The 20000-nt window shown below is 31.3% G+C and overlaps 4 protein-coding genes across 5 annotated transcripts in view; 3 read left to right on the top strand and 1 right to left on the bottom strand.

Moving 5' to 3' along the window:
* Positions 1–123: 123 nt before the first annotated feature.
* LOC124952286 (early nodulin-75) lies at positions 124–1834 on the bottom strand. The gene is made up of 3 exons (XM_047501889.1): positions 1685–1834; positions 961–1212; positions 124–875 (listed from the first exon to the last, which is right to left on the bottom strand). The coding sequence occupies exons 1-3, from the start codon at positions 1706–1708 to the stop codon at positions 414–416; spliced, it is 738 nt and encodes a 245-aa protein (XP_047357845.1). The 5' UTR covers positions 1709–1834; the 3' UTR covers positions 124–413.
* Positions 1835–2745: 911 nt separating this feature from the next.
* On the top strand, positions 2746–8054 carry LOC124952230 (putative cyclin-dependent serine/threonine-protein kinase DDB_G0272797/DDB_G0274007). The gene is made up of 3 exons (XM_047501778.1): positions 2746–2793; positions 6405–6510; positions 7049–8054. The coding sequence occupies exons 1-3, from the start codon at positions 2746–2748 to the stop codon at positions 7927–7929; spliced, it is 1035 nt and encodes a 344-aa protein (XP_047357734.1). The 3' UTR covers positions 7930–8054.
* A 2503-nt stretch (positions 8055–10557) lies between these two features.
* On the top strand, positions 10558–16439 carry LOC124952049 (activating signal cointegrator 1 complex subunit 2 homolog). 2 transcript variants are annotated; one of them, XM_047501349.1, is made up of 6 exons: positions 10558–10691; positions 11822–12129; positions 14735–14864; positions 15071–15307; positions 15451–15706; positions 15838–16439. In XM_047501349.1, the coding sequence occupies exons 2-6, from the start codon at positions 12118–12120 to the stop codon at positions 16370–16372; spliced, it is 1170 nt and encodes a 389-aa protein (XP_047357305.1). In that variant the 5' UTR covers positions 10558–10691; positions 11822–12117; the 3' UTR covers positions 16373–16439. The 2 variants fall into 2 exon arrangements, with proteins under 2 accessions (XP_047357305.1, XP_047357306.1); XM_047501350.1 differs by lacking the exon at positions 10558–10691 and having other exon boundaries at positions 11778–12129.
* A 2753-nt stretch (positions 16440–19192) lies between these two features.
* LOC124952047 (DNA translocase FtsK-like) overlaps positions 19193–20000 on the top strand; it is a 2585-nt gene continuing 1777 nt past the window's right edge. The window contains exon 1 of the mRNA XM_047501347.1: positions 19193–19435. Within this exon, the coding sequence (XP_047357303.1) occupies positions 19424–19435 (12 nt within the window). The 5' untranslated portion in view covers positions 19193–19423. The remainder of the gene's footprint in view (positions 19436–20000) is intronic.

Here is a 20000-nt window from a genome sequence, read left to right as displayed (position 1 = left end):
CCCGATGAGAAGAATGGTAATCCATAGATACGGGTGTGGTTTTCGTTGTAAGAAAAAAGAAAGAAAAAGAAAAAGATAAAAAAAAAAAAAAGCAAATCTTCGAAATTATTATTCGATATATTTATTCGTCGACAATGATCACAATAACGCAAGAAAGGTATATATATATATATACATATATATATATATATATATGCATATCGATTTCGTTGATCTTTTTTTTATATAAATATTATCTAAATTTATCTTAATCGAATTGAAAATTCATGGAAAAGTAATCGTTTAGTCTTATCGTTTAATTTATCGATCGACATTTTACGACTTATTAATCGTACAATAATACCTTTAATATCCTGTATTTTTTTTTTAAATGAAAAAGTATTATTGTATATAAAGTTAATCGATATTTAATCTTAACTCTTACTGAAGGTATAAGAAAATCCATCGGGTGTCCTATTGAAATTAAGCTTTCCCGGTGGATAGAATCTGTGGGGCGGTGGCGTTGTAATTTCGTTGTATCTTTGAATGGGTGCTCCTTGTGTAGGTTGATACTGTGGTCGAGGGTTAAACGAGGGTATAGATTGGACATCCGGTGACGTGTATCGTGTCTGTGGACGATATTGATATTGGGGTTGGTGTTGGGGTTGGGGTTGGGGCTGAGATTGAGGCTGATAGACGGCTCGTGGCTCATATTCCGGTTCGGTTCGTGTTTGATACTGCGCTGGATTTGAACTCTTGTATACTGGTGGGGATGGTACTGGAGTCCTATAAGCGGCTGGTGGTTTATAGTCAGGAGGATTATACTGTGGTAATGGCACGTACTCCGGTTGCGGTGGTATTTGTGGTGGCGGTACGGGAATGTGATCACCAGTTGCCTATTCAAAATAATAATGCAATAATCAATTTCAAATTGTTCCATAAATGTTTTAACTCGATCATTATTTCGTTATTATCTTCTACCTGAAATCCATTCTTTCCGGCTGTGTATGTCACTGTACGCCTTTGTCCGGTTGGATCTACGTAAGAATAAGAGCCACGTCGATCACCGTTAATGTCACTTTCTTCTTTAAACTCGACTCCATCTTCTTGTGTATAAGCTGAACCGAAAGTACCATCACCTGCTAGATATCTTGCGTCGCTTAAAATCGCTGCTTGTTGGGGTTCCTGTTGATACTGACAGCTTGTCAGTACGACAAAGTATACCAATGATACCTGAACAAGTAAAGGACAAATATACTTCTCATTCTTTTTTTTTTTTTTTTTTTTTTTTTTTTTTTTTTAAGATAAACAAAAAATGTTAATGAAATTATAATGCTGTTTTTTTTCAATTTTCTTTTATTATTATTATTATTATTATTATTATTATTATTATTATTATTATTATTATTATTATTAGTAGTAGTAGTAGTAGTAGTAGTAGTAGTAGTATATACTATACAAAAAGAAGTAACTTACGAGTGAAATTTACAAGTAAAGGACAAATATACTTCTCATTTTTTTTTTTTTTTAAGATATAAACAAAAAATGTTAATGAAATTATAATGTTGCTTTTTTCAATTTTCTTTTCTTATTATTATTATTATTATTATTATTATTATTATTATTATTATTATTATTATTATTATTATTATTATTAATATTATTATTATTATTATTACGTAGTATACAAGAGGAAGTAACTTACGAGTGAAATTCGAACAACGAACATGTTGAGACTTTAAAGGAAGGAGAGAAGAATAGGAATGATCGCGGGATAGGTGAACTCGTCGTTTTATATGAGAGATATAGCGGATCTGGTACCACGGGAAGACCTTGATGCTCGCCCTCGCGTGTTTGCTTATTTGCACTTTGCATCTCGTGCCCCTACGACGATCTACCGAGATGCATCGGATGTATTTTGCAATCGCGATTTTTCACCATCGGTAACAAAGGAACGATCAGTTTTTTCCCTTTATTACCGACGTATGGTAAAACAATGCCTTTTATTTTTTTTCTTTCCTACGATCGATAAAGTAGAAATTTTTCTTACCTTTATCATGCATGGATAATGTAGGGATCTATCGAATATCTTTCAATGACGCATAGAATTGATTCGCAGAAGTGAGCAATGTACTTTCCACCTTTTATATACGGTATATCTCGAAATAGAACGTTTGCGCAAATACATTCTCTACGTATGGCGTATCACAAATCGTGATGAAATCAGTGATCTCGATTAACCGGACAGTTACGCGCGATATTTTAAAATTAATCCAATGCAACGTATTCTTAAATATATTATACGATAATGATGAAATTTTTCGATGGATTTACGATGATACGATGTAAACTCGACGAATTGAAAAAAAAAAAAAAAAAGAAAGAAAGAAAGAAAAAATCGTATCTATCCTCTCGTACTTTTCACGAGAATACCAAGTTATTGCTCGCAATATTTTCAGCATGGAATAACATGCTAAATCATGTTCTTTACTCCGTGCCACGTGGGATATACTCACAATCGACTTTCACCCGTACGTTCTCTCGTTAAATATTCCTTTTTCTCTTTCGGCGGAACAATTTCATGCGGATCTATCGGAAATATACATTTCCGTGATATCCGACGGCTTTCATAAAAATGCGGATTCGTGGCTTTCCACAATAACCGTTGAAAGAAAGGAAAAAAAAAAAGAAAAAAAAAAGAAAAATGAATGCTTCAGAGATTTATATTCTTGATACCGTCGTGTGCTCGGTCTAGCGTGAAAGTTCATGGCCGCACCCGCAGCATCCTTTACGCAGGAGCCAAAGAACGCATTAGTAAATCGCAACGTTTCTCTAACCCTCCTATCTAATTTTATTCTCTCGAATTTCTTATTTGATTTATACTTGGTTTTATTTATTTTTTTATTTTTATTTTTTCTTTTTTCTTTTGTCTTTCTTTTTTTTTTTTTTTTTTTTTTTTTTATTGAAACTTAAAATTCGTTCACTCATAGATGAATCGATAAGTGAACCGATTTTCGTCAGCTATTATGATAATGTACTTTGTGTCTGATCATAAAGGCTGTTACACTACTTCGACGATGAACATTAAGGGGCGTTCACATGTCATAAAATTAATCGACTTTTCACGATCAACGATTATTATTATTACTATTATTATTGATATTATTATTATTATTATTATTATTATTATTATTATTATTATTATTATTATTATTATTCGGAGAATAATCGCGTGATACAAAAGAATTATTTCGTTAGGACTTTTAAATTCTCTCTTTCTCTCTCTCCCTCTCTCTTTCCCTCTCTCTCTCTCTCTCTCTCTCTCTCTCTCTCGAATAAAAAAAAAAAGCGGAAGTACATATATCGTATGTACATACGGAGAAAGGAAGAATTTGCGTCACGAATTCGAACGTGCCCTGAGATAAGGAATAAAGAAATCGTTTCCATGAAATACGATTATTACGTCCGATTTCAATCGCAACTACGCACTTCTCGTTTTATTAATATATGTTAAGTAATATTTATTTCAATTAATTATTTAAAATTATTATTGATAGGCATGAAAAGAGAGCGAGAAAGAGAGAGAGAGAGAGAGAGAGAGAGAGAGAGCGAACAAGAGAAAGAAAGAGAGAGAGAAATCATCGTCGATACAATTAGCAAATATTTGTGTATATATATGTGTATATATATCCATCTATATATATATATATATATATATATATATATATATATATATATACATACATATAAAATAATAATAATAATAACTACACTGTATAATTTTTATTGATCCGTACACTTCGTACTTAATGAGACCAAATATTTTTTTTTAAAGTTCTCAAATTAATCTATTACTTAGATTAACGTATTAATCTAAATAATAATAATAATAAAAAAAGAAAAAAGAAAAATATACAATCGATTGATAGACAAATGAAATATTGTTCGAGATCGAGTTTTATAATGAAATCTTCTTTCTTTAATCTCGTTGATTAAGAAACATACAATGTTAGATTGAAAAGATCGATGAGAAGCAATGCGGGACGAGGGATGACGTGGTGTAATAAGAGAAATAAAAGGAAAAATGAAAGAAAATAAATAAATATAAAAGAAAAAGAAAAAAAGAAGAAGAAGAAGAAGAAGAAGAAGAAAAAAAACAGAGAAAATGAAGGAGATTTCTAAATCTTTACGATGCCTCCTTCGAACTCATTCAAACGCGTTTCCGTATAATGACGCATAATGGTTAAAGTTTAAATACAGTTTGCGAATATAATTATCGATAGTTAGGGACCATTATAGATGGAAATCAGACACACCTCTTTCCTAATCAACGTTTCGCCATCGTGTAAAAATCACGTACACGTTAATTCCTTGATCTAATATTATATACATGAAAATCATATTTAAGAGGCCATCAATATGAAACAATTGAAAATTATTCAACGTTAATTTTACTAGTTAAAGATTAATTTTTATTTAATAAAATTATTACTATATATAATCATTATAAATATATACGATTTTGTTTGTCGAGTTAATAAAGTATAATTGAAAATTGAGTAAAGTATAATAATATCTCGTTTATCATGAAATTTTTTTATCATTATAAAAATTTTCATATTTGATAAGATCTCATCGATAAGTTTTAAATCGAATTAAATGTCCATTATCATTTACGTTTGATGACATTTAATTGGAAAGAAGAGAAAAAAGAAAAAGAAAAAAAAGAAGGAAAAAAAAAAAAATAAGAAGAGGAATCCTATCACAGTTGATCCCACTTCTTCTTTCCACTTTCTATATCACAATGAATATGAATCATGAATGAACTGTTTTATGTCAAAGCATACGATTGTCGTTGAAAGTATCCGACATTGGACGATTCATTCAAACTGAATAAATGGACACATTTTTAAAAGATAAAAAGGACTCGTGAATCTTTGTAAAGATCTAACGAATGTCTCTTGTGTAATCTCTCTCTCACTCTCTCTCTCTCTCTCTCTCTCTCTCTCTCTCTCTGCCTCTATCTATCTGTCTGTCTGTCTCTCTCTCTCTCAGCTCCTTTCTTTCTTCCTCCTCTCTTTCCCTCCCTACCTCCCCTCTCTCTCTCTCTCTCTCTCTCTCTCTCTCTGTCGAACATTTCGAGGATCTCGTTAGACGATTTCACCGGACGGATTTCTCGAAAAACCGATAAATTTGTAATATTATCGTTTTCATAATTCTCTCTCTCTCTCTCTCTCTCTCTTCTACCAAAAGTAATTTTTACTAATACCATTGTTGTTGAAAGATTAAATCTATGAGCGTGTTAACGAAGGAGGGCAGCTTCCTAGTGGGATTTTATAATATGGTTACGCCAGAGTCGCGCATTCTTCAACTCCGATAATATCCTTGAGGGGGTTTACTCTCTCTCTCTCTCTCTCTCTCTCTCTCTCTCTCTCCCTTTTTTTCTCTCTTTCTATTTCTCTCTCTCTCTCTCTCTCTCTCCTCAGGTGGAATTACTTTAAAAGTAGGCAACCGGTGGCAGGCTGGTCTGCTACGGGTAATTACATCGGTCCTCTATATACCATCCCAGCGAGACTATATAGAAGTCGGAGTCTTCGTAGACCGGTTGATTCCTTCGCGTTTACTCGAACAGTTTCATCCACTCTCGCGCATCTCACATCACCTTTTCACTTTACTTAGATTATTATTTATTTAATCGTTTAGTTATTTAATTTATTAATTGGTTATAATCATTTTATTTTGATTTATTTGTTTCCTTTCTTTTTTTTTTTTTTTTTCTCTCTTTTCTTTTTTTTCCTTTCTTTCTTTTTTCTTCTTCTTCTTCTTCTTCTTCTTCTTCTTCTTCCCTTATATCCACGCATAAATACGAATTACATATAAATCTCGTAAAAGTGATCAAGATCATGTTACTATTAAGCGTGAGTGTTATCAATCATTTTATGTTATATCGTATGGGTGCAATTGAGTTTGCATACTTTATCCTTTTATTCGATTAAAATGTTTCGGAATTTTTTTCCTTTTCTTATTCTTTTTTTTTTTTTTTTTTTCTTTTTCTTATTCCTTTCCATTTTTATCTTCATTTTATACGTTGAAGATTTTTCATTAAAAATTATCTCCTCTCGTGATTGGTTTGGTTTTCTTTATTCTTCTTTTTTTGTTTCTTTTTTTCTTTTTTTTTTTTCTTTTTTTTTTTTTCTTTTTGTAATATAGACTCAGCGTTTCGACTCGTGTCGAATCGAAAATTTAATCGGTATAATTAAATGCATGTATATATATATATATATATATATATATATATATATATATATATATATATATATATATATATATATATATATATATTTATAGTTGTTCGTTTTTTTATCATTTGTTTATATTGTGTTTTTCTTTTTTCTTTAATTTTCTTTTTTCTTTTCTTTCTTCAGGCACTTCTTTTGACCTTGGCCAGTACCGCATTGGCTCAAACAGAGAACTCGACTCGCCTTGTTCGTACATCTCAACCGGCTCAAATCAGATACGACGATCCTGATGGTTCGTTAATTTCTTTTTTTCCTTTCTCTTTCTCTCTTTTTTTTTTTTTTTTTTTTATCAATGGTTTCATCGTCATACGAATAAATTCCTCAATCGTTCGTTATTTCTATATGTAATAAACAAAATCTTATTCATCGATACTTAATTTCTGAATTATTTGACAAAGTTTTTCTTATTATTGAGATTGTTTGCAAAAAGGAATTTTTGAATAGTGAATTAAAGGAAGAGAAAAAAAGAAAAAAGAAGAAATTATTTGATAAAACTCTGAATAATGAAATCGAAAATGTTTAACGGTATAAACGATGTATCACTTTCATATTTCCATATTTTTATGATATTTAATGTATATATATATATATATATATATATATATATATATATATATATATATATATATATATATATATAATTAAAATATTTATTATCATAAAAATGAATAATTCTAAATTTATACATGTATATATATATATATATATATATATATATATATATTTATATATATATATAAATTTTGAATTATTATTTCCTGACTTTCAAGGTACGAAAGTGAACTGGAAATTCTACGTGCCGTATAATCAGCAACACTCTAACTTAGAGAATCCTCAGCGTGGGCAACGAGCCGAGACAGTGATAGCTCAACCGCAAACTTCAGGAGTACAGCATCAGCAACGTTTGATTCAATCTCATCAACAACCATCACCATCACCGTTATCAAACGTTGTACCAAATCAACAAGAATACAAATCTTACGCTTCTGTACCAACGCATATAAAGGAATTGATATTACAGACGTATGAACCACAGCGGCCTTACGTCGATCCATCAGCTTTTATCCATCAGCAGGGTTTATCGTTTGAACAGGCAAATTCACGTTCTGATATTTCTCAATCGAGTCAATACGAATCACCAATTGGAAAATATCAAACTATCGATGACACCAGAACCGCTTCGACGGATTTTTATTATGGCGAAAGAATGGCCAAGCCACAAGGTAGAATCAATTATAAAGAGGATTACGATCAACGTCAAAACGAACAGCATCATCATGATCATCATCATCATCATCATCATCAGCATCATTCACAATCGCAAGAGAATCAGAATTCTCAACAATCGCAACAAATAATCGGTATAACTGTACCGATCGAAACTATGCCCGTTCAACCGGTACCAAAATTGGTCATAGACAAGAACATGCCGCAAGAGATACAACAGTTGCTACATTACCAATCTCAGATACCCTATGATGTCATAGCTAACAGAATAACTTACAGGCCAAAAACCTTGTTCATTCCTAAACCGATACCGGACGATTCGAAAGGACCGTATTATTACAAGAGTAAGATTTATTTCATGAAAGACGACAATATCGATGAGATCGAGGATGTTAAATCGATCGACGATAGTCAACGTCATTGACGACAATTCTTTTAATTTTTTTAATTCGATTAAAGCGTTACGTTAAACGTATTATAATATATATATATATATTTTTTTAAATGTAATATTATATTATAATTAATTTAATGACAACGTTGAAAAATCGTTCGATCATATCGATCGTTAGATCATTATTTTCTCAATCTTTAATATCATTTCTCGTAGCGATCGAAGGACAATACCTATTGTTCTTCGTTCTTGTTTCTTTCTTTCTACCTTTCTTTTTTTTAATAGAAAACGAAATCCCAGACACACACACACACACACACACACACACACACACACACACACACGTATGTACGCACACAAACATATAAAAAAAAAAAGGAAAAAAACAACAACAAAAAAAAAAAGAAAAAGAAAATGAAATAAAAGAATTATTTCCGCTGTTCGTCTTTGCGACGATGAACACCGTTCTCCTTTTTCCATACTTTCACAGAAAACACGTTGATCCGACGTTACAAGAGCATCAATTAAATATCTGATAAATAGTCGACCTTTTTTTTTTCCTTGTCTTTTTTTTTTTTTTTTTCCTTTTTTTTTTTTTTTTTTTTTTTTCCGCAATTCTACCTACACTTTTATTTATCTCGACTACGTATGTAATTAATCAAAGTCACGCTCGCGTCTCTTAGCTTATTCGTTCTCGAATATTTTTCGAAAGATGTTTTGTTTGTTTCTTTTCTTTTCTTTCTTTTTTTTTCTTTTTTTTTTTCTTTTTTCGTCGTTACATTTGGTTTTCCCATATACAATTCTTATTTTACAATGAAGAAAAGAAAAAGAGGAGGAAAAAAGAAAATGCAAAAAAGAAAGGGACAAAATTGATAAAAAAGAGGAAATAGAAAGATAAATTGCTAGATAGATAGATAGATAGATAGATAGATAGATAGATAGATAGATAGATAAATAGATAGCATTTCTCCGTGATAAGAAAACGAACAAATTATGTTAATCGTTCTACTTTCGTGTGGCCTTCATGGTTCCGCAAGTCCACAAGAGTATATAATGTGTTCCTTCAAACAGAGCTCGTAATCGTTTCCACATACAATTCTAAACCACTTTCGTTTTTACTGTTCTCCTTGCTCGACTCTTTTGTGCAGTTTTGCTCCTCGCTCACCTCCACCCCCTCCACCTCCACCACCTCCACCACCTCCACCACCTCCTCCACCTCCACCACCTCCTTCTCCTCACTTCTCTTGGTCAATAATTTGTTGGTGTCGGCTAGTTACATTATGTACACACGTATACATACCGAGTGCCTTTGTTTGTAAGCATTCATAATACAATGGAAAAATGTAATTTGTCAAAGATATAAGCTTTCCGATTGTTTTATTTTAGAATTTTATTAAAACTCGTAATACCCGTTAACTCTGACCTTTCCGCTTTCTTTTCTTTTTTCCTATTTTTTTTTTCTATTTTTTTTTCTATTTTTTTCTTTTTTTTCTTTTAACCTCATTGTTCTTTTGTTAACTTTATTATTATTATTATTAATATTTTCCCTCTATTTTTTAATTTAAAAGAAAAAATTTTTTTTCAATCAACCATATTCGACTTCTTAATCCTCGTCGACGACAGTTTATGAATTTGATAGATATTGCAAAAGAAAAGGAGAATAAATAAATGAAAGAAGAGGGAGAGGGAAAAAAAAAGAAATAAAAATTAAATGTCCTCTTCAATGTCCTCTTCAATTGTTTCTTTTTTTTTTTGTTTTGTTTTGTTTTTTGTTTATTCTTATAAATCAGACAATTGGACATTTTTCACATTAAAAAAAGAATAATATCGAAAAGGGAGAAAAATTAATTATCTTTTTTCTTTTTTTTTTTTTTTTTTTTTTCATTTCTTTCATTTTTATCATTATTCAGTTCTCTTTTCGAAGAAAAAAATTGTGGATTTTAGAAATCGTCGAAGAAGAAAAGAACAATAAGATTAATTATCGTCTTCTTTTCAATCACTTTATTTCTTCCTGTTTCCATCTCTCTCCATTTCTCTCTCTCTCTCTCTCTCTCTCTCTCTCTCTCTCTCTCTCTCTCTCTCTACATATATATTTTAGTTTTTAATTTTAATTGGTTAAAGATTTATGATCACACGTAAAGAAAAAAAAAGATTTTTCACACGGGAGAAATCAATGAGGGAATACTTTCACGATAGTGAATCTTACGTAAAATTGTATTCAATGTCGGTGCAACTTGGACTATGCAGTTAAAAGACATCACGGTAGGATGCATCATCTTGTGCATCGTTGCATCGTAACCTTTGAATCCTATGGAAAAACTCGCTTCTCCTTACGTGACATTCCACGATGATGCGCTTTCCAGTTGCACGTTCCTTACTCCCACGTATATATATATATATATATCTTTCTCTCTAACAGTTATCGTATTTCGTATTAAAAAAAGAAAAAGGGAAAAAAAAAGTTTAATCGTGAATCTGTATTAAAAAAAAAAAAATTTCTATTCTATCCCGAAAAATATTTATTCTCTCTTTGTTCTATTTCTTTTTTTTTATTCTCTCTCTTCCTCTCTCTCTCTCTCTCTCTCTCTCTCTTTCTCTATTTACTTTCCTTCCTTCCTTTCTTCCTTTCTCTCTTTCCTTTTTCTTTTTCTTTTTCTTGAAATATTATTACGAGCGCAAATCGTAAAATGCGATTACCTTAGAACGGAAACTTTCGAACTGAATCGACGAAACTTTCACCGTGTGCAACTATGTCGCATAAGAGTCTCTTTAACGAGTCACCATTAAAAAAGGTAACAAACGCGTCTAATTGTAAGACAATTTTATAAAGTAGAAAAATAAACGGAATGGAACGTGTGATAAAAGAAAAAGAAGAAAAAAAAAACGAGAGAGAAAGGGGGGGGGGGGGGAAAAAAAGAATAGAAACGGAACAATTTTTTTTTCCTGTTTCTTTTCTTTTGTTCTTTTTTTTATCTCTCTCTTTCTCTCTCTCTCTCTCTCTCTCTCTCTCTCTCTCTCTCTCTTTCTCTCGTAAGTGTATGCAGTTGCGAAATAATTCAATGCACATGCGAAACAATTTCTTTCTTTCTTTCTTTCTTTCTTTCTTTCTTTCTTTCTTTCTTTCTCCTTCTTATTCTTCTTTTTTTCATTTTTCATTTAATTAAACATTCATTTTTAAAAACCGCCAACAAAGTCGTTCGACAAATACACTTCCACGGAAGAAAGAGTGTCTTTGTGTGTTTTTGCAAGAAAAAAAAAGAAAAAAAAAAAAAAAAAAAAGAAGTAAAAAAAGAAAGGACAAAAAGTACGCGTGCCTTTCGTTCTTTGCATTTAACATAATTGAACGTGAAATTTGTAAAATCGACAAAACGTTAAATACTATAATCGATTTCGCGTAAGAGAAAATTCTTTTCTTGAAGAAGAAAAAACAAAAGAAAAAGAAAAAAAAAGAAAAAAAAAAAAAAAAAAAAAAAAAAAAAAAAAAAAAAAAAAAGGAAGAAAAAGAAAAAGAAAAAAAAAAAATCAGTAATAATGACAAAATAAATATATACCACCGAATCAATATTTCCTCTTGCACTTATTCATTCCGTTCATTCATTCATTTTTTCCCTTTTCATTCTTTTCTTTGTTGTTGTTATCGTGATCGAATTAATGAAAACATTTGCTAATTCATTTGAAATTCGCGGAAGAAAGTGTTTCGCTTGCCGTTCGTTCCGTGATTACATTGGGAAAGAGTAAAAGGATAAGGGGGAGAAAAAAAAAAGAAAAACCAAAAAGGGAAAAAGAGAGTGAGAGAGAGAGAGAGAGAGAGAGAGAGAGAGAGAGAGAGCCAATACGTTCGTTCTTTTTCTTTTTTTTTTCCTCGTTTTTCTCTTTTTTCTTTTTTCTTTTTTTTTCTTTCTTTTTTTCTTTCTTTCAATAGAAACACTCGAACGCTAGTAGCCAGACATCGAGGCAGGAAATCGTAATCGATATCCCGATCCGTTAGAAGCCGCATATCCGATAAAATGGCAAGAAAGAGAGATGGAGATGGTGATGAAGGTTGGAGAAGGAGAGTCAGTGAGTAAGTCAGTCACATCCCCCGTCTAAGCTACGATGGGGGCCTCCTTTTACATTCGCCCGCCTATAAAGTTCTTCTGGTGACCGCGCGCCCGTCTCAGAAACGCTCCACCCTTGAGCGCATCGACCAGACAGCATAGGCCGCTTTCATCTCGCACCATGAAATTTCACGTAAGTGATATAATTATCATTTATTATTTCAAAATTTGTTTCTTCCTTCCTCTCATGAAACTATCGTATTTAATTCTATTTCTCTTCTTCCTTCCCTCTCCCTTACTTCCTTCGCCGGTCAATGATCCTAATTTTATTTTTCTTATTTAACTTTTATTCAAATTGATTTCGTTCGTTCGAATAACGAGAGAAATCCATGGTTTTTATTATAATCGTTTCCTTTTTACCCGCAACCCCATCCCCCCCCCCTCCCCGCCCGCTCTCCCCTTGTCAATAAATTTAAACGTCCTTTGCAATTATTGCAATAATTGAACAATTATTATATATATATATATATATATGTATATGTATGTGTATGTGTATGTGGATATGCATGTGTAGATATAACGAGTGAGTCGTATAAATTATTTGTAATTAATTTTCTAAAGAAAATGTATTTCTTTTTGTTCTTCTTCTTTTTCTTCTTTCGCTTTTTTTTTTCTTTTTTCTTTCTTTTTTATCTTCACGTGCAAAAATCATACTCTAACAAATTTCATAGAGTAGTAATAATAGTTAGAAAAAATTGATAAATATCGATTTGCTGTGTATGCGTGTATATATATATATATATATTTATATTTAAACGTTAGATACTATTTATGCACTTACGTTTACGTCTTATGGAAAGACTCCTCTCGCATGTTTCTAATCTCGATGAAATTGCATTACGACACGACTCGTTTGTGCAAAAATAGACGGAGAGAAAGAGAGAGAGAGAGAGAGAGAGAGAGAGAGAGAGAGAGAGAGAGAGAGAGAGAGAGAGAGAGAGAAGGGTCACTGTTTCCTTACGGTATGTATGTGTGTGTATGTGTGAGTGTACGCGCGCTTTTATGTGTGCGTACGTATGTCACTAAATTAGATTCGACAAAAAATTCTTCGGTATAAATACCGTTCCTTTAATTGATACCACGTCACATTTTTCAATGTTTCCGTGCGAATGCAACTAATGAATTCTAAAGATATTACGTAATAATGTTTTTTACTTTCCTTCTTTTTTTTTGACATATCTATACATATATATATATATATATATATATATATATATATATATATATATATATATATATATATATATATATATATATAAAATTTGTTTCGACATATTTGTTACATGTATCTATATAAAAAAAAATATATATATATATATATGTACTTATATATTTTATATATTAAATATATTTATGGAAAAAAATTTATATTTCTAATGTAACATATTTTATATAGGGTGCAGAAATATTATATTATATTTAATTTAATATATTTATTTAAACATTCATTTAATATCTATATAGTAATAATAATAATAATAATAATAATAATAATAATAATAATTTTATTATTATTATTATTATTATTTTAATAAGATCAAAGAGAAAAAATTCAATATTTTACGAGATATAAGTAATTAAAATCATCGTGAATATTATTTACGGTTCGTTAATATAAACTAAAGTTTCTTTCTCTAATTAATATTCACAGCTCATGCGTTATACCGAACAAGAATATTTGTGTTTTATAAGTAGACGTATATATATATATATATATATATATATATATAAGTACGTAAAAAAATGTTCCCTCTCTTAATCATATCACCCTCTCCTTACCAACCACCCCCTCTTATCTTTAACATTCTTGAACGTACGTCCGCTTTTTTAAATCGTACGAACATAAGCTAGGCGTGTCACCGTCGACAATTTATAATTTCACTTTCTAGTCGAGAACGATCCAATAACACGACAGATCGGTACTATTTCGTACGATTAGCTTTTCCATTCGTATCTATATTCTATTTTATTTATTTATTTTTTTTTTTTTTATGGGAGGGGTTGGAATTTTTTTTTTTTATTTTGTCATCGTCCCTTCCCTTCTCTCCCTCCTGACCTATACCTCATACTCATCTAATTCTCACATCTATCATACGTTCCAGTTCGAACGTTCCTTCTTTTTTTTTTTTTTTTTTTTTTTTTTTTTTTTTTTTTTTTTTTTTTTTTTTTTTTTTTTTTTTCCTTTAATAACATTCGGAAAAATTACTAGGCAAACTTAAATATTTTTCTGCATCCGTATTTTCCCTCGCAAAATATTGAACTACGTTTGGCGTTGGCCGACTCGCAACCGCGACTGGCTCGACTTACACTCAAGACTTTCCCTAACGAAACGAGAAAGGTGACCATACAAGTCGGCAACATAATTCCCATAGCCGTAGCCGTACGTAATCGGCCAATCGATACGGCTTTTTTTTTTTTTTTTTTGCTTTTAATCCAGATACACAGACATAGCCGGATAGTTAGATAATCGATTGAAATTGATTATTTGTATTTGTAAGAACGTATATACGTATATATTTATAACATCTATAATGTATTTATAACGAAAGTAAAAATTTCAAAGTACGTTACGCGTACTATGATATTATTTAAAGATATATCATAAAGTTGAATAAATAGAATAAATTTGAAAATTAAAAATTTAAATGGTAATAGAAAATTCTTGTATAATATTTAATGTTTATATAATACGATTGATCGATCGATCGATCGATCGATCGTTGTTTAAATTCCAATAGATTTTCCTGATTACCGTTCTTCCGGTATGCCTGGCACAATTCACGATTCAAGGAGCCAGCGACGGGAATCGGGTCTCTCAAGGTCTTAGATATAGCGAGGAGAAAGGGATCGAGTATACCGATCAAAGTGGTTAGTATATCGGTTCTTTTTTTCTTTTTTCCTTTTTTTTTTTTTTCTTCACAATCTTCATTAGTGAATATTTACGGTATAGATTGTTGCAGATTTCTTTTTTTTTTTTTTTTCCATTTTGTTATCTTTGAAAAAATTCCTTTTCTTCTTTTAATACTTTCTATTTTTTTTTATTCTTTTTCTTTTGTTTTTTTTTTTTTTTTTAGCATCGTTAGGAGCCGGCGATTTTACGATTCAAGGTGCAACCGATGGCAATTCGGATTTCAAAATCCAAGGCGCTACCGACGGACATTCGAATTTTCAAATTCAAGGACCATCCCAAGGTGCTATATCAACGTTCAACGTTCAACCACCTACAGATGGACATAGCCAATCGATTATTCAAGGACCATACGATGCCAATCAGGCTGGCACGAAGTCTCTTCAATATAACGATCCCAGTGGTATGAAAAATATTTTATCTTCGATTTATCATAACAGAGAGACATGAAAATATCGTACAATCTGATTGTATGGTATGGAATTGTTGAAAGAATAATTTTTTTTTCTCTTTCTTTTTTTCTTTCTTTCTTCTTCTTCTACGAAGGATTAAGAGTCAATTGGAAATCGTACAGTCACGATCGACAACCGAGATTACAACAGGCACAAGCCGAACCAGCACATTATGCCGAACCAGCTGCCCAACGAGGACCACCCCCTCCGCAACATCGTCCACCACCAGTTCAACCACCGATTCAACAACCATCTTACAGGCCCTACAACGATGCACCAGCTCAGATTAAACAGTTGCTTCAATTCCAGGCTCAAATACCATACGTCAATGCCATACCCGAACAATTCAGGTAATAATCGTTAATCCTAACTAAATCTTTTCTTGTCTGATATCGTTGATGGAAGAAAAAGAAGACGAAGAAGAAGAAGAAGAAGAAGAAAAAAAAGAGAAAGAAAAAGAAAAATTTCACAATCATTTTAGATACGATCACTTGGCGGCAGCACAGGCACAGGCACAGCAAGTACAAGCTAAATACCAACAAGAGGCTCAAGTACCGGAATATCGTGGTACCAAACCCCGTGGTGGTCCATCCAGACATCGAAGACAAGCACCTCAATATTCTAAACAATCTCAAGGTCAACATCCTCAAGCTCAACAACAACCACAGTATAGAAGATTATCCCAACCACCGACCGAACCTGTTCCTCAATATTCAACGAACTTGCCAAACAATTTGCAAGAATTGTTGAAGTATCAAGCACAAATACCCTACAATATTATAGCGAATCAAATCAGATACGTTCCCGATAAGCCTTATGTACCGCAACCGATTCAACAGTCAAATCCTCAAACGGTCCAATCTGCTCAGTATCAAGGCCAAGGTGATCAATATCAAGGTCAAGCGAGTACGTACTCGCAACCGCAGATAAACGCCTATAAATCTTATCCCCAGGAACAGCCTGGTTATTATGATCAGGGACAAGGAGTACGTCCTGTCACCGAAAATCATTATTAAATCGAATGCGTGAGATTGAGAGAAAGTATGTGAGAATGAGAGAGAGAGAGAGAGAGAGAGAGAGAGAGACAGAGAAAGAGAGAGAGAGAGAGAAACTGTTCATTGAAAAGAGAAACGATTGATTTTCTTCCATCTTACGTTTTTTTTATTTATATTATCATTTTTTTTTATCTTCTTTCTTATTATTAATTAATTAATAATGGAAATTGCGAAATCGTTACGGTGCATTGTTACCACTCGCTTTATAATTTATTATTATTATTATTATTATTATTATTATTATTATTATTATTATTATTATTATTATTATTATTATTATTAATATTATTATTATTATTATTATTTTTATATTATTAAGGTGATATATTTTGCTTGAGTTGAAAAAAAAATTTTTGATCCGTTTTTTTTGTTTCTTCTTTTTTTTTTCTTCTTTTTACTTCTTTTTTTTTTCTTTTCTTTTTTTTTTTTTTTTTGTTTAATCCTCCTCTAAATCGAAGGAAGAGAGTAAGGTGGTAAGAAACGAAACGTGTGAATTTCTTGATTCATTGAAAGTATTATATATTATCGGGTAAACGTCCGATTATATAATTGTATATGTGTTTACATCGAGTACGTCGACTCGAGAGAGTTTCCATGAGAAATTACGGTTTTGTGCGTTTACGTGTGTCTGTGTGTGTGTGTGTGTAGGTGTACGTATGGGTGTGCATATCTGTGTGGTTTTATTTTTCTATTCTTAGTTCTTCTTTTCTCTCTCTCTCTCTCTCTCTCTCTCTCTCTCTCCCTCTCTCTCTCTCTTTCTCTTTTTATATATATCTCAAGTTTTTCAATAAAAAATGATAAAATATTTTGCGACACGTATCACATGTTCGTAAATGCATGCATGCACGTGCCATAGAGACCCAACAGTTTCGATATCCTTTCATTGTGTTTAGTTATTTATATATATATATACTATTTTTTTGTTTCCTTTATTTTACAACACACGAAATTCATAAAAATTTTTTATGGAATCTTTAATAACGCTAGATCCATTATCTCACATATTTCAACTCCCATGATCGTTTGCAATTGATATATGCAACTAAGTAGTTCGATTTATATCGTCGATTGATATCGTTTCTATAAATATATATATATATATATATAGTGGGTGTATGTGTGTGTGTGTGTGTATAGGTATATATGAAAGATCATTCGTAAATAAATTACGAGAGATTAGAATCTTAGTACAAACGTCTCGTGTGTATATGTTCTTTTTATTCTTATTTTTTTTTTCTTTTTAAAATTTTTTTTTTTTAATTGTTTTTCTTAACGTCATTACAATCACTTTATGTTTGTAGGAATTATGTCAGCAGATCCTGTAAGGATTTTTGAGACATATCAAATGTCTCATAGAAACCGGTTCGAAAATATTGATTTACTATTATTATTTAAAGTCTCGATTAATCGTTAGATAGATACATCGATTGATTGATCGATCGATCAACCGTTTTATTATTTTTGAATGAAATTGTATAACCGAACGTTAGAACGACAATTATAATTATTTTCTATCGATGTTACGCATAAATTTATTTTTGAAAGTGGTAATAACTTGACGTTACGTATTTCGATATCATTTGACCGTTCGTTAACATTTTGATTATATTCAACGGATATAGACGACGACTTTCACGCAGATTCGTATAAGATAATCTGATTGGTTCGAGTGAACGAGATTTAAAAAAAAAAAAAAAAAAAAAAAAAAAAAAAAATAAAGTATATAAATAAATAAAGAATGTCAACCACGATTAATTTATTATTACGGCTCAATACGACTCGTTGGTATTTCTTTTCTATTTTTTCATTTTTATCTTTTTATTTTTTTTTTTTTTTTTTTTTTTTTGTTATTTTTCTCTCTTTTTTTCTTTTAATTATCTCACCGAGATTAGATAAAAACAACGATCTCTCAAAGAGAATATATATTTTTGTCCATACGTATTATCTGATTTTCATGTGACACATAAAATGCGTATATAATATTTGTTTATATATAATAATTTCGAAAGATGCATAATTGTTTTTGCCTATGTTGTTCTATTCTAAAGAAAAAGAGGAAAAAAAGAAAAAAAAAAAGAAAGAAAGAAAAAGAAAAAGAAAAAGAAAGAAAAAATCCAAAAGCAAAAAAGAATTACCCAGACGCGTGCAAAGAGGGTGATTTAAATAATCTGAAAAAAAAAGAAAAAGAAACAGAAAGAAAAAAAAAAAAAACACGAAAACAGAAAGAAAACAAAAAAAGAATTCTCTGGAAAGTTTGACTTATATATTCTCGTTTATGGCGTTATAGAAAGATAGATTGTAATCTATACTATTTCTCCTATCGTGTTTAAGTCCGCAATAGAGTTCGAATCGGTCACTTTTCCTTCTCTCTCTCTTTTCCTTTCTCTCTCTCTCTCTCTCTCTCTCTCTCTCTCTCTCTCTCTCTCTGTGAACGTGAAACGCTTCCTATCTAATCCAGTCCCAGTCTCGAAATGTTTCTTTTGCTATGGTATGGTGTTCGGTCGTGAACTAACATATACGCGCGACCCATACGCAATGAGAGTAAGTGAAAGAGAAATATATAAATAGAAAGAGAGAGAGAGAAATATATATATATATATATATATATATATACAAAGAGAGAGAGAGAGAGAGAGAGAGCGTGTTAAACTATCTAACATCATAGAATTTTCTGTTTGCAACTGGCCGGCGCCCGATCATTTACTTCCTGACTTGATCCGACATAGAGTTACGTGATTCCAGTTGGTTGTATATGCGTTTGAGGAAGGGTGGGGATTGGGGGACCTATGCACTTACATACCTACGTTCGAACCTCGAAAATAAAAAAAATCCACCTTCTGAATCGACGAACCGTGAAAGCTGGTGGTGGCCGATCGGTTGGTTACCCTGCAAACGGTTCTCGCCCATATAGAAGTGAGTCGCCAAGGAGTCGACAGTTTCAGACTCAGGACAGACCGTTTTCTTCTCAAGAAATCTTAGAACATCGACTCGAAGGAACATTCATTGTTCATCATGAAATTCCTCGTAAGTTTTATTATTCCTTATCAATTTAATAAAAAAAAAGAAAAAAAATGTTATTTATTATAGATGCTTTCTTTAATTTTTTTTTCTTTCTTTCACTCTTTCTCTCTCTCTCTCTCTCTCTCTCTCTCTTTCTTTCTCTATCTCTCTATGTATACATAGATCTCCTTTTAATGCGTTCGAACAAATTACGCTTACGTTACCGATTTACTTTCTTTTCGAACGTAAAACGATCTATGGTGAAAGTACTTATCATCTAGATTCGATCGTTTATATTTTCTTTGCTCGGTCAATTAACCCTTCGCTTTGAATCATTCAGTTTCGTTCATTTCCTTGATCAAACAATATCCGGTATACTACTACATAGATGGTTACATACAATTGCCTTTCGATTTGATTATCTTTCATAGATAATTACTTTTGTTTTTTTCTTTTCTTTTTTTTTTTTGTGAATTACAGTCGAGATCTAGTCGAACGATTGGATTCTATATTATCATTATTATTATTATTATTATTGTTATTATATCGCAGTGTTATGGTATTTTGTTTTTTTTTCTTCTTTCTTCCT

The sequence above is a fragment of the Vespa velutina genome, chromosome 10, assembly GCF_912470025.1.
Source record: "Vespa velutina chromosome 10, iVesVel2.1, whole genome shotgun sequence".
Lineage (NCBI taxonomy): Eukaryota > Metazoa > Arthropoda > Insecta > Hymenoptera > Vespidae > Vespa > Vespa velutina.
This window is presented reverse-complemented; position numbering and strand designations above follow the sequence as displayed.